Source organism: Telopea speciosissima, chromosome 1, assembly GCF_018873765.1.
Source record: "Telopea speciosissima isolate NSW1024214 ecotype Mountain lineage chromosome 1, Tspe_v1, whole genome shotgun sequence".
Lineage (NCBI taxonomy): Eukaryota > Viridiplantae > Streptophyta > Magnoliopsida > Proteales > Proteaceae > Telopea > Telopea speciosissima.
In genome coordinates this window covers 46,380,146-46,395,387 of record NC_057916.1, presented here as the reverse complement: position 1 = coordinate 46,395,387, position 15,242 = coordinate 46,380,146, and the positions used below count along the sequence as shown (strand labels likewise).

General features: G+C 42.6%; 1 protein-coding gene across 1 annotated transcript; it reads right to left on the bottom strand.

The window, feature by feature from the left end:
• Positions 1-2,114: 2,114 nt before the first annotated feature.
• On the bottom strand, positions 2,115-3,311 carry LOC122650380. The gene is made up of 2 exons (XM_043843801.1): positions 2,709-3,311; positions 2,115-2,468 (listed from the first exon to the last, which is right to left on the bottom strand). Exons 1-2 carry the CDS (start codon positions 3,309-3,311, stop codon positions 2,115-2,117), a joined length of 957 nt encoding a protein of 318 aa, XP_043699736.1.
• Positions 3,312-15,242: the final 11,931 nt, after the last annotated feature.

Sequence of the window (15,242 nt, the reverse complement as noted above, 5' to 3'; positions counted from 1 at the left end):
CAGAAGGTGTGTGCATCCCGAAATAATGTGGGCCAGTAGAAACCGGACTGCAGTACCTTGGCTGCAGTTTTCTTGCCACTATAGTGTCCCCCACAGGCGAGAGTATGGCAAAACAATAATATACTCTGAAACTCACTCTCAGGGACACAACGACGAATGACCTAATCCAAACAGTATCGGAACAGCTCTGGATCCTCCCAGTAGTAGTATCGCATAGTAAAGAGAAACTTATCTTGAGCTGCTTTATCCCAATCAGGAGGTAATTGGCCAACAGCGAGATAGTTCACTATAGTTGTGTACCATGGAGTCGGTTTTGATGAAATTGAAAACAACTGCTCATCAGGAAAGTTTCCCGAACCAACTCCGATGTGGGAGAGGAATCCAAAAGAATCCAGGATAAATGGTCTGCTACAACATTTTCTAACCCCTTCTTATCCCTGATCTCCAAGTCGAACTCCTGAAGGAGAAGAATCCACCGGATCAACCTTGGCTTGGTGTCATACTTTGAAAGAAGGTGCCTAAGGGCTGCATGATCTGAGAAGGCTATCACCTTGGAGCCCAAAAGATAGGAGCAAAATTTATCCAGGGCAAAGACCACCACTAGGAGCTCCTTCTCAGTAGTGGTGTAGTTTAATTGAGCATCAGACAAGAATCTACTAGCGTAGTAAATAACAGATGGCTTCCCATCCACCCTTTGACCAAGTACAGCACCCATGGCATAGTCAGAGGCATCACATATGATCTCAAATGGTAGAGACCGGATAATAGGTGCTTCAGACAATGCAGTCCGAAGGGTGTGAAAAGCAGTCAGGCACTTTTCATCAAAGATAAATGGGGCATCCTTGGTGAGGAGATTGCACAAGGTCCTGGAGATGAGACTAAAGTCCTTGATGAAACGCCTGTAAAACCCGACATGGCCTAAAAAGGAACGGACCTGCTTAACAGTCGTGGGAGGGGGTAGTTTGGCAGTCAGATCCACTTTGGCCTTGTCTACCTCAATGCCTTGAGAAGACACTACATAACAAAGTACATTACCCTTACGAACCATAAAGTGGCTCTTCTCCCAACTCAGAATAAGGTTATGCTCCACACATCGCTGAAGAACAAGAGATAGACGGTGGAGACATTCATCAAAAGCTGACCCAAAGATGGAGAAATCATCTATGAAAACCTCAAGTGAATGGCCAACCATGTCAGAAAATATGGCCATCATGCACCTTTAAAAGGTGGCTGGAGCATTACACAACCCGAACGGCATCCTCCTAAAGGCAAATGTACCAAATGGGTAGGTGAAGGTGGTTTTCTCTTGGTCACCGAGAAAGATGGGGACTTGGTTGTATCCCGAATAACCGTCAAGAAAATAGTAGTAGCTCTGCCCAGCCAATTTTTCTAGAATCTGATCAAAAAAGGGCAGCGGGAAGTGGTCTATGCACGTGACCTTATTCAACTTTTTATAGTCGATACAAACACGCCAACCCGTAGTGGTACGAGTTGGGACAAGGCCACCTTGGTCGTTAGGGACGACTATGACTTTGGATTTCTTGGGGACAACTTGAGTTAGATTGACCCACTGACTATCCAAAATAGGGTATATAATACCTGCGTCAAGCCACTTTACTACTTCATTTTTCACTACTTCCCTCATATTAGGGTTAAGGCGCCACTGTGGATCTCGCACGGATTTTGGCTCCGTCTTCACAATAGATACGGTGCATACAAACAGAAGGGTTAATACCCTTCAGATCAGCTAAAGACCAGCCAATTGCGGCTTTATGAGCTGATAAAACCTCCAATAGGAGGGACTCTTGCCTTTCAGTAAGATCAGAGGATATGATAACTGGCAGAGTCTGTTCCTTGCCCAAGAATGCATATTTTAAGGTATGGGGCAGAGGCTTGAGTTCCAGTTATGGAGGGGACTCCAGAGAAGAGGGCTTAGGGGATGTAGCCAAGGGTGGTAAAGGCTCATATCTATAGGTCCAAGGAGGCTGCCCAGAAGAGGGTTTAAGATCTAACATGACGTTCACCTCTTCAGTATAGGCCTCTTCATCAAAGCCTTCTGCTCCATAGGAAATCGCAAGCTGCAGAGGATCATTAGTAAGGATCTGGGAAGTGTACTACGATACAGCTTCATCAATCATATCCAGAGCAAAGCACTCGTCTTCTCTGTAGGGTCCTAGGGATGCAGTAAAGATGTTTAGTTGAAGCTTCTTGTTCCCAAACAATATGTCCATGGCGCCTGACCGATAGTTAATGCAAGCATTGGCGGTCGCCAAGAATGGACACCCTAGTATGATAGGGGGAAGCTTGGCTGAGGTAGATTCCATGTCAAGGACTAGGAAGTCCACTGGGAAGTATAAATCATCTACCTTCACAAGAACATCCTCAAGAAGTCCATGAGGTCTTTTCATAGAACGATCAGTTAACTGAAGTATGACTTCAGTGGACTTTAACTCTCCTAATCCAAACTTCTAAAAAATTGAACCAGGTAAGATATTCACACTAGCCCCCAGATCCAACAATGCTTTGTCAATGGAGAGGTCTCCAATGACACAAGAGATGAGTGGTGCACAAGGATCCTTTAGCTTGGGGGGTAGGTCAGTGATAACTACACTTACCTATTCTGTGAGGTGTATGGTTTTGGGAGTTTGATTCCTCAGCTTACGCTTCTGAGTGCATAGGTCTTTTAGAAACTTAGCGTAAGCTAGAACCTGCTTGATTGCATCCAATAATGGAAGGTTGATGTGGACTTGTTGAAACAAATCCAACATCTCCTTCATCTTCTCTCCTTGCTTCCCAAATAGGGGAGAGGATGGAGTTTTGAGAGCATCAGGGAAAGGGACTCGGGGTGTATACTTATCCAGTTGAGGTCCCTCCCCAACTGGTCGCTCATTCTCCTTCTCAGTATTTTCCTGGGAATGGACCAAAGAAGGTGTAATGGTTCTATTCCCATCAATGAGAGGCCTCAATGCCTTTGATTCAACTTCTGCCTGGGCTGGGGTTGACTCTGCTGGTGTGGTCTGTTGAGGGGTATTAGAGGGGAAGTCCTCATAGGTAGGTGGTGTGTCATATATTTCCACCCTCTTACCATTCCTCAACACTCTAACCGACTGGACTTGTTCCTTACCCCTCCCTATTTGGGCACTATTGGGGTTTCCAATAGGTTGGCTTGGTAGTTGGCCAGTCTCTCTCTTATTGAAGGCTTCGGCAAGTTGACCAATCTGGGTCTCCAGCTTGCTAATAGAGTGAGTGTGGGAGTACAATAATTGGTCATTAATTCCCACTTTCTGCTCAATACCTTTCAGCACCTTCATTACCTCACTCTCAAAGGATGGGGTATGTTGAGGTTGAGAGTAAGGTTGTTGTTGTCCACCCCTATAGGCATTAGGTTGGGCATTGAACGGTGGCCTAAAGGGTGGATTAGGAGAGGTTTACCAAGAAAAATTGGGGTGATTTTGCCATCCCGGGTTATAGGTGTTGGAAAATGGGTCATTACCCGGGTTGGCAAAACCTTGAGTAGCTTGTACCTTTTCCTGGATTAATTCAGGATATTGTGCTACTAAATAATAATCGATCACATAGTGATTCGAGTTAGCACAGAGCGCATAAGCTTCAGCTTGCTCAGGTGGAGAAAATCCCCTTGAGATTGATGGGGGTTGGGCAGGTCCTCCGGACAGCAGGTAGTCCATTTTTGATAGCAAGTCAACCTGTGCCTTTATGCCAACACTCTGGTTGATCTCATAGAGTTCATCTTTCTTTGGTTGCCCAATTGTGGGGACGTCAGTCCTTGAGGCTGAAGCTCTGTGTTGGGAGTTTTCACTCAGGGTCTCAAAAAGATCCCATGCTTCATTCTCGCTCTTATGCATAAACATTCCTCCACAAGAGTCATCCACCATCTGACGATATTGGTCACTAAGACCATCATAGAAGCACTGTACCAATTGCCATTTTGGTACAACATGGTGGGGGCATTTCCGAAGTAGTTCCTTCAGTCTTTCCCAATACTCATGAAATTCTTCACCACTATTCTGGGAGAAGGTGGTGGCGGCCCTTCTAATGGTATTGGTTCGGCCTATTGGGAAAAACTTCTTCAGAAACTGCTATTGCATTTTTGCTCATGTGGTTACTTGTGCAGAATCCAAGGAATGCAACCAATGCTTGGCTTTATCCTTGAGGGAAAATGGAAATAGCAAAAATTTTAGGGTGTCCTCTGAGAGGTTTTGGATTTTTACTGTAGAGCAAATTTCCAAAAATTCATCTAGGTGCTTATAGGGCTCTTCATTCTGATGTCCATAGAATGATGGCAGCATTTGGATAATGCTTGATTTGATTTCATAATGAGCAGCCGCAATTGTAGGTAGCCTAATGCCGGTTTGGGGTTGGTATGCAGTTGGAGTGAAATGATAACTCAGTGGCCTGGCCTATGGGTTTGCCTCGTCACCCATCCTGATATGGTGTCTAATCCTCCTACAAGTATGTTCAATTTCGGGGTCAAAATCTAATAGGTCAGGTAGGGTTGAGCGCTTACCAAGCATACAACGACCAAACTAAACTAGGCTGGGACCGAGCATACAAGTGTATCAACCTAGCTATCGGGGTCCAAACGTAGTAAGTGTAGGGTTGAATGTCCTAATGTGGGACTGATCAAAATAGGGTAACTAAGCTTGCAGGACCGCACATACAAGGGTAACCTATACTAAAAGAAAAAGAAAATTACAAAAGTGGTAAAGAAAAATTACAGAATTAAATTAAAATGAAAATTACACATGTAAATTAAAACTAAAATTAAAACTATCCTAAAAAAAAATTTAAAAGTTTAAACTAGCCTAAATAAAATGAAATCCTAAACTAGCGCAGATCCAAGCGTACCAAGGTCAATCCTAAAGTGGTATGGGACCGAAGCATACAAGGGTAACTAGGTCAGCGTGGGACCGAATCATACAAGGCTGAAATTAGCTACTAAAAGAAAAATAAAGAGAAAAGTTAGAGAATATCACAGAGGCTATCTGGACTGCATTGGTGTCTTTTTGAAAGAACCAAATCCAGCTGAACCACATCCCCTCTTAAACAACCTCCAACGATTCAATACCTACAGCAAAAAATAAAACGTGAGTCTATCACTAATACTAAAGACAAATTTAGAATGAATAGTAAATTAAGCTATGTTAACACAAAAAAATAAATCATAATTAATGCTACTGTAGGCTGTTAAACCAAGAGATGCAAAAATCTAAAATACTTAAAACGAAAATCAGAAATAAAGATTAAAGCAAGCTATTGAAAGAACATTAAAAGACTCGATAAAACTCTAGCAATCGTGCTCTAGTTCCCTGGCAATGGCGCCAAAATTTGATCGAGTCGTTGAACCAATAAAAAATAAACCTAACTAAACACTAATACAGTGGAAAGTACAAGTATCGAATCTACGGGGAACGGAGGCTAAGTTGTATGAATTTAAATCAAGTCTAAGATGAAACTAAAAACGTAAATTAATTAATTTGAAGCTAACACTAGCAACTGATTAAAGTGAATAGAAGATGGTGAGAAAATACTGCTTTTAGGTTGAATCAAATTTAATTCAGATTCATCATTCAATCTCTCTCATATTCGGCTCATGGCGACTACAAGCTCCATGACAACCACAGAAAATAGGGTCCCTTCTAGGTATAAAGTATCTTGGCAAAATTGTCGTCCGATCGCTATAATGAATCGATAGTTTAAAGAACTCGGGTACGCACAATCCACTCAGGTATACCGTATCATTGATACGACCACATGAATCAATTCAATACTATTGCTTGGTAGGTTAAATTGAATCACATAAACAAATTACCCTAACTAGATGTAAACATGATTACACAAAAATCACAATGAGATGCCTAAGTCTTTTCCAAGCAATCAATAAGAAAAAAGAATGACTAATTAAATCATCATTAAAGCATCTTCCCAAAAACAGCACCAAGTTTAGTTACTCATTTAACATAAATGAAATAAAGAGAAGTTAGGGATACAAGCCAAAGAATTAGAGGGAACAAGAGAGTAGAAGCAATGGCAGCAATGGCGATTGTAGATGCTCTTCCTCTCCTCTTCTTCTTCCTCTTCTAGTCTTCTTCTCCCCAAAGCCGTCAACCCCCTTTTGCTCTCGGTCGTTCAATCTCCCAATTCAATTCTCCTCCCCCCTTTTTGAACTCCATCCGTATCCTTCTTAGGGGAGAGGTGATATATTTTGAATTAAAAATAAAACTGAAAATAACCCAAGGGAGTTGTGTTCCCCTAGGAGAGTAAGAGAGAGGGAAAGACAATGAGTGAGATGGGGATGGGAGAGAGAGGCATGTGAGATGGGATGACTTAGAAAAAAGGGTAAAAAGATAGAAAGAGAGAGAGAAGTAAAAAGATATTTAATAGTTTGTTTTCGAATTAACAAACTAGAAAGAGAGAGAGAGAGGTTTACGTGAGAGAATATTTCTCTCTTTCTTTTATTTTGTTTTTCTTCACACTCTCCAACTTTGCCATAATCCATCTTTGGCCATAATCCCTCCTTCCTTAAACCGAATTAACTCGACCCAAGAATTAAATGTTAATCATTTAATTTTTCTGATGCAATGAGTCCAATATCGATTTTTCTTGAGAAATTTCCTCTTTGTCAAACTATGATAATGCCCTGAGATGACTATTTGCACACATGCGAACCCTTGACCCAACTGGTAAACATCCAAAATCGGCTAAAGGGTCTGATTCTATCACTGATTCATGCTTTTCTGCTTCCAGGCCTGCAATCATAGAAATCACATAATAGTATCAAATCCTTCATAAATATGTAAATACAAACTGTAAATAAATAGTGATTTCTATATAAGATTACAACCCAATCAATAGGAGTGGAAGGGAAGAAGATGGAAGCCATGCCAAGATGGCTGGCTGCCCCACATCTCCTCCCCAAGCTGACCGGACCCAAGGGAGAAAAGAAAGAGGAGGAGAAGAGATGGAGAGGATGGTTGGAAGGAGAATCTCACCAAGGTAAGACTCCAAGCTTGGAATCTCTCTCTCTCCATTTCCATTCTGTATTTGGTAGAAGTTCTTGAGCTTGAGCTAACCTAGGGTTCAATTTGGGACTCAAGGTGATGCTTGACCCTAATTGGGAGCTCTAATGGAGCTAATCTAAAACTCTAAGTGCTGCAATTGCAGCCATTGTTGGTGAACCCTTGGGCCTAAGCCATGAAACCCAACCTTTGGACTAATTTGAGACCAAACCTTGTAGGATCTTGGATCCTTGAGGTGAGCCTAGGACCTAGTGACCTAGGAAGGCTTAGACACCTCTCCCTTGTCCCTGAGAGCTTGAGGCACTCCAAGCTTCAAGCTGGAGCAAAAACCCTCTAAAATCTCGGAAGAGACTATCGGCGGACGAATGATCGGATCCACCAATCGTGGTATCATCCGTCAGTCCGCCCAATATAACCTCTGTGTGTTGGATTGCCCAGGTGAAGGAATGGACTCAAGTCTGTTGCATCCGCCTGAGGCCAGTTGCTCTCAAGTATGTCTCAGGGATCGAACGGATGCAGGGGCGGACCCAAGAAGCACATCCGCCCGTTGATCCGCTCCCTTTTAGGTGTGTCTCAGGTGTCAAAAAGATGCACGACCGGATTTAAGTGAAATGTTCCGCTCGTGGGTCCACTCGCTCTATTTTACTTTTTAGCCTGAAAGGAGTCAGGGACGGACTCACCTCTGCTGAAATCGTTTGTGAGTCCGCTCGTGCTGTCTTGGTTGAAATCTGGTTTTACCGCGAGGGCCTAGCATGGGACCCTTCTATGCATGCTTTAATGATTGTTTTTGTATTCTTAGGCTACTTAACTTGATGGATAGCGGGGAGCCTAGGTGAGATTCATGTCAATCACACACGACGACACCCGTGTTAGGTGAGTGGGTTCCGGGTGATTTGTTGGGCTTGAAAATATATTTAATATGAAATCTTAAGCATCCTATTATATATTTATAAGCATTGTGCGCATTGCATTATTATCCAAATGTGATCTGTTATGAATGTGATAGTATGCTCACCCTTGTATCGGGCTACGGTGCTGGGTGTGCCAGTACCGGAACCCCAGTTTATTTAAATTATGAAAACTGCTATATGTCATCCTGATCTATATGTGCCATTCCGTGCTGGTACCCGGGTACTAGATGGAATGGGACGTTGATGCACCCTGAATACCTATCGGGACGATAGGACTTGCATATAGTATATCTGCTGCTAGGATGCTTGTTCCCTTATGCTACGACCCTTGCCAACAGAGGTTTATGTGTTGGATAGTCTGAGCACCTATGGTCTGTGGAGGTGGGAGAGGCCAAGACAGAGGTAGTGATTACTATCGGGGTCTGCCACTGGGTGGTCATGATGGCTTCTACCGGCGTAGGTCCCCTCGTGATAATTGAGGTTTCACTGGAGCGATAGGATAAGTGACCCTCAGTGTCTCCCGAGTTATCACAGTAGCATACACTTGACTAATAGAATTATGTGCTAGGTGGAAAATGAATCTAACATTAGCATGCATCATTCTGATTGATATTGTTTATGTGATGTATGCGCATTCCCCTTTGCTCCCTCACTAGCTAGTGTAGCTAACCCCGTTGCGCAATCTGTTTTTTTAGTTGTTATACAGGAGGAACTACTTAGATGAGCACCGTTGGATGCGAATCAAGTAGAGCCGGTGACTGTGACTTGGATGTAGATGTACACCCAAGATTGGTGCCCTTGTGGCAATTATTATCATTTAACTTTTGGTCTTCATTTCCACATTCATGTATAAACTATGTGTTTAATTATAGGGGAGATTGAATGGTTACATTTATGAACAGTGTACTATGTGTTATCATTTGAGAATCGATGCTCTATAATTTCACATGATTTAATTAAATTTTGTTTTCGCTAACTCTGTATCTGAGACGACTTATTCCATATTGGTACATTCCTTTCTATTATCAATATGTGATGACAGGGTGGACTGTGGCTTGGGACACTATATCTGTGATCCTGGTAGGTAGTGGGATGACACGGGTTGTCCCAGTTACCCCCTATGTGTAGTGTATATATTACATCGGGATGAGGGCGTGATAGAGTGATATCAGAGCGATGATGCTCTGCACCGACCACGGTCCAGTGTAACCTCTTGATTTACTCTCCACAAATAGGTTCTAAACTAAAAATCTCAAGAACATAAAGTGTTGTATGTGGACATAGGAGAAGACTGATTGGAGTGAAAATAAGAATCTAGATAATAATAAGCAACACGGAACTTAGAACTCAAAAACATAGGCTGTTGAATAATAATTATGTAATTGTTTGGCTGAGTCCCAAGTAGATACTAGCTGGGTAAGTATATGCTATAATTTATAAACGGTAACGAATTAAACCTAACCAACCCACAATAATCCACAATGATCTAAACAAGGGAGAATTAAGTAATATATATATATATATAGACTAATTACAATTTCCATATTGTTCCAACCCTTCCTTGAAGCCAGTCAAGCCTTTCCCAACGTCAAACCTGTGACTTTATTCATTCCAACCTGAACATGTAATCTTACCCTACCAAATCAAGTATATAAATTCAACCATCAATTTGTTCCAAATTCTCTGTTTGGACACAACAGTGCCCATTTCAACTTCAAGCACAAGGTTTCAAAGATCCAACCCAAAACATCTAATTGTTCCACCCAAACCAAGGGTACATTCATCCATCACAACTAAAATATTCTAAATGTTCACCGAACCAACTGACTAAAAGAAAGAAAAGAAAATACAAGAAAAAGCCCAAAGAAAATAATTCCAACATCCCAATCCATCAAAAGGAAAGAAATTGAAAGAATTGATTCAAAATAACTTTAGAGAACTGTTGTGGAAGAACTGAGCTAGGCATCTGCACCACCACCATCGCGACCCAGGAAGACATTAAGATCTTTCACTCCTCGCTCTATGCTCTCTAGACGCTGAGCCTGATCAGAGAATTGCTTCTTGACATCGTCGAAGCCATCCACCATCCTCAGGTTCAGTCACCGAATAGCCATCATGATGTTGCTACCTCCCCCAGGTGTACCCAAAGTACCTGCTGCTGATGGTCTAGAACCCATAAACTCTAGGTCATAATCACTGTCATCCTCATCCTCCTCCCGGGCCCCTCTGCCATCCCCGTATTGCACCTGCTCCCTTGCACTATCATAATCATAGTATAGATTCATCTTCTGTGGTGCATTAAACCTAATAGGTCCCTCAGTGCATGTTCCCTTGGGTTCACGGTGAAGATCAATCCTAAGGAATAAGAAAATTGTGGTGAGCAGTCGACTATAGGGTAGAGTGTTGTTTCGAGCAGGATTCATCACCGCGCGGGACATGTGCTGCATGACCACGTGAGGCAGACAGATGGGCTGGCCAGTGTACAGAGAATGGGCCAGAACTGCAGACATCAAAGGAGGAAGAGTGTTGTACCCCTTCGAAGGACCCAGATTGGTCTTGGCTATAAAAATCAAAACACGCTGTGAAGGAGGGAACTTGGAAATATCTTCGTTCTCCTCGAACCTGTCATTGGAGAGAACCTTAAACAATTTTTGCTTCTTGTCTGGAGGGAGGCACTTCTCCAGATGACTACCTAGAGGATAGTATACCCTCTCACCTTCTGAGGATACATTGAGAAGAACCCCCAGCTCCACGGCATTAAAGCTAATGACCACTCCCTTTACATAGGAAGTCAACCTGGAGCCGTCATCATCCTCCTGGACCATTACCAGATTTGCATAGAATTCCCTGACCAGTGTGGGGTAGTAGAAGTCTGGCTGAATGAGCATATCGGTCCAGTTCAGTCTACCAAACCTGGCCCCCACCTTGTAGGCCAAAAGCTCTTCCACTGTGACATCTCTCTCCACAAGAATCTTCCTATTGAAGAGATGTTCCCCGTAGATTCCTTCGGTCTTTTAGGAGGTAAAATGGTTCACGTTGTAAGCCGTAGGAGTGGAAGATACAATGGATAGATCTCTCTTCCTTTTTGGACCCATGATCAGATTTCCTACACATAAGGTACAAATCAAAGAAGGACGGTAACTGTAAGCCAAATTGAAATGACGACATACGATTGGCAAATAGATTATAAGAGTAAAAGGCTTAAATGATATGCAAATGACTTGAAGAGGAGGCTATACATGATGAGGAAAATCAAAATATGCATAGGTAAATGATGAGAATATGGAATATGGATACCATTGGAGATATGTTGAGAAGAAAAGAGACAAGGTCAATTCACACATGAAGCCTACATGAGATCCCTAGTGTCGAAATATGAGGTCAACACAAACGATGTATGTGCTCTTGAATATTATATATTTCAACCAATGTCAAAAAAGCAAGATATTGAATGAGATACCCCAACAAGAGACAAGGACTATTTAATTGAGAAAAGGGGATAAACCCCAAGAATTGTGCAAATAATCCCATAAATAAGAAATCCATTGGGGATGCATCAAGTGAATGAATTATTTGGAGGATGGAGGATAGATTTCAAGGGTTTTGTCAACAATCTTACAAACAAGAGAAGATTCTTGAAGATAAAACAATGAGATAAATTCCTATGAGATTCTAGGGCACATAAAGAATTAAACATAAACTTGAATGTTTCCCCAAAGCAAGGAAGGATTGAGGTTTTACCCCAATTTAAACCTAGAATTATCCAAGTAAATCCGACTACACTTAACAACCATAGCAATCAATCTCTAAAATGCTTGCAAGAGCTTTAATTTATAAGAAATACAGTAAACAAACAAGGAATCCAACCAGTTAGTGCCATTGATCGATTAGGGCTTGGTTCTAACCTAAGAACCCTAGTCTAAATAGATTTTGGGGCATGGATTTGGTGTGCATAATCATAAAAATGCAAACAAAATCAAACCCAATCACAATCTAAGGTTACCCATCTCAAATCCAAGAAGAAAAAGGAAGAGAATATGAAGAAGCAAAATCTTATAGTGGAAGAAAGAAGAGAATGGAAAAGAGGAATGGGAAGGAAATCTTACCTTGAACAAGTTAGAGATGAACTTTGAGGCTTGAGATTGAAAGAAAACCCCCAAGAGAGTGCTAGGAAGCCCAAATGAAAGTCCCTGTAGAGCCTTTCTCCCTTATGGTTGCGTCCTCTCCTTGGAGCCAAAGTGAGTTTTAAAATTCGCGGCTCTGTTTCATTAAAATTCCATAAATAGATGAACGAATGGATCCACTAATCGTGACTCCGCCCGTCGATCCGTCCCGCATAAAACTTGAAATTTTGGAATATTAGCCTGAGCGGATCAATAAGCGGATCCACATTCACGAGTCCGCCCGTAGATCCGTTCGATTCATTTCCTCTCGGCCATTGACCCTTCTGAGAACGGACGAATGAACGGATTCACGTTTTGCATCCTCCCGATCAGTCCGCTCTCTCTATTTTTCGGTGAAGCCACGAACGGACCCGGAGTACTAATTCTGTCCGTGAATCCGCTCGATTTCTTTTAGGATTTTGAGCTCAGATTTTGGAGGACCCCACCTGTGTATGATGATTTTGTGCCTATACCCTAGATTAAACACCCTGGTTGTGTAACCCATTTTTGGGGACCACCTAAGCCTCGTCTAATGTCTCCAAATTGAAAGGGATTAGGACTTATACCCAACTGGGCCAGCCAATATGAGATGGTAGGCATCAGTGTACGCTGTGACTCCCCTCCTATGCGAGAGAAGGAGAGTTACCTTTGTGGATGAAAATCCTTAGACCCCGTTAGGGAGTGAACCGGAACCTATGGATAGAGAAACCTAAACCTATGTGATGTAGAAACCCTTATGGGGGTACATAGGATCCAACTCTTAGCCAGGCCGGAAGGAAGGAAACACTAGGCTGGTTGTTACAGGTTTAGTTGAACAAGCCATAAGGGCCGCGTGTACTTAGAAATCATTCATGGCACCTCAAGCTAGTGGCGACTCTATTTGTACTTTACTTGGTTCATCCAAACCTTGTATAGGCTCATAGAGGGAGTCCTACACCGTAACTTGATTTCCAAAGAGACCTAGTATACCATACCTAAAGACCGCTTGATCCTATGGATCGACCTAGGTTATAGATATGTCCATAGGGATATGAATGTAATTATTAGATTTATACCTATGATTGGTGTGAAAATGAATATATATGTATATACTTCAAACCCTAATGTGGGAGTGAGTTGGTTCCTCGGGACCGCAAGTGTGACCTTGGTTTAATCTTTTAGTGGTAGCTAGTTTAAGCCCTAACCCTGGTCAACCAGACCTTAATGTTAAGAGGGAACTAATTTAATAATGACCAGGTAGGTTAATAATGGAACCTATTTAAAGGAATTAGCTTAGACTCAAACCATGAGAGGATTGTGTGGTTCTCAAGAGATGACTGGTATGGACTTTTCCCCTATGGGATAATTGTGTGATAGGGTTAAAGGTTGTAAAAGCTGAAACTGAAGGAGGTAACAAGACCCTTTCCAACGACAGATATGAAGGGAGTAATGGGTTGCCAAATGCGTTCCCTCCGGGCTGGGAGTGACACATATGGAGGTTCCATCAATATTCCAGATCATTCTGAAGTTGGGTTAGGTAATGAGATAACCTGAAGTGAAATCATTCAGAATGTAAACCCTATGCTGGGGATTAGGCAGGTTAAGTCCTGCAACCCAAGAGTAACTAGAATAGTGAAGACCTGAGTATTATCACTTGATCTGGAGGATCTAGAGAACTTTTATTCCTGGTGGCTTAGTTTAGTGTGTAAAGCCCTGTGACTTCCTCTAGAATGTGGTAACCCCGACCCATAATCCAATGGAGCTTGGGATTAATGTGAACTACACCCCAGTGGTAATGTGACCATAAAAGGAAAGAGAATTGTAGAACCTGACCTATTGTGTCAAATAGGCATTGTCTTATTTGACCTGACCTTTGACTTAATCCAAGTAGTGGGCAAGTAGACATGTTGTTATTCAACAAGCCCTTATCCTTGAGACCTTAGTCACCTCAAATTTTGAGGATGAAATTTTTAATAAGGTTGGGGGGATGTTATACCCGCACCCCAGATATACCCCTATACCCCGGGGCAGTTTAGACCTTTACCTAAGGGGCAATGCCATGGTGGCACTAGCCAACACCTGTAACCTTAGACCTAAAATATTACTAAAAGTATCCCCTCGAAGACCTGGAAGTGTGGGCCAAAGCCCCATAACTTTTCTTGAAGTTCGGGCCCTGACAGCAGCATCGGAGTCACGAACAGACTCACTCATACTAAATCCGGTCGAGGATCCCCCCGTGCTATCATCTGCCTTTCTGGTTCCTTTTCCTGTGGGACTCACATCCCCGTATCCCGGACACTATAATTAGACTTTTGGACCATATGGACCCCTACCCTTGCCATTAGATGGTTAGTTGAACCATGAAAATGGGCCCATAAAGCATAACTTAAATGAATAATGGGTTTTATATACCCTAACCTAAACCAAACATGGCCTAAGGCCCATTTGACCCTTAAAAGGATAATAGAATTCATATTCTCTTATCTCTCCCCCTCCCAAGTAAACCGTGGAGGAGAAGAGATAAGAGAAGAAAGAAAGAAGAACAAGTAGAAGTAGGAGAGGAATAGGAGGGGAAGGGAAGAAGATGGAAGCCATGCCAAGATGGCTAGCTGCCCCACATCCCCTCCCCAAGCTGACCGGACCCAAGGGAGAAGAGATGGAGAGAATGGTTGGAAGGAGAATCTCACCAAGGTAAGACTCCAAGCTTGGAATCTCTCTCTCTCCATTTTCATTTTGTATTTTGGTAGAAGTTCTTGAGCTTGACCTAACCTAGGGTTCCATTTGGGACTCAAGGTGATGCTTGACCCTAATTGGGAGTTCTAATAGAGCTAATCTAGACCTCTAAGTGTTGCAATTGCAGCCATTGTTGGTGAACCCTTGGACCTAAGCCATGAAACCCAACCCTTGGACTAATTTGAGACCAAACCTTGTTGGATCTTGGATCCTTGAGGTGAGCCTAGGACCTAGCGAGCCTAGGAAGGCTTAAACACCTCTCCCTTATCTCTAAGAGCTTGGGGCACTCCAAGCTTCAAGCTGGAGCAAAAACCCTCTGAATCTCAGAAGAGACTGTCGACAGATGAATGACCGGATCCACCAATCGTGGTACCGTCCGTCAGTCCGCCCAATATAACTCATGTGTGTTGGACTGCCCG

What these genes read in the sequence shown, in the direction of transcription:
- LOC122650380 (XM_043843801.1), bottom strand. Translation starts at nt 3,311, where the DNA reads ATGAAGGTGCTGAAAGGTATTGAGCAGAAAGTGGGAATTAATGACCAA. An exon ending in TATTGGATGCAATCAAGCAG is followed by an intron (nt 2,469 to 2,708) that starts GTTCTAGCTTAC and finishes TCAATTTTTTAG; the next exon opens with AAGTTTGGATTAGGAGAGTT.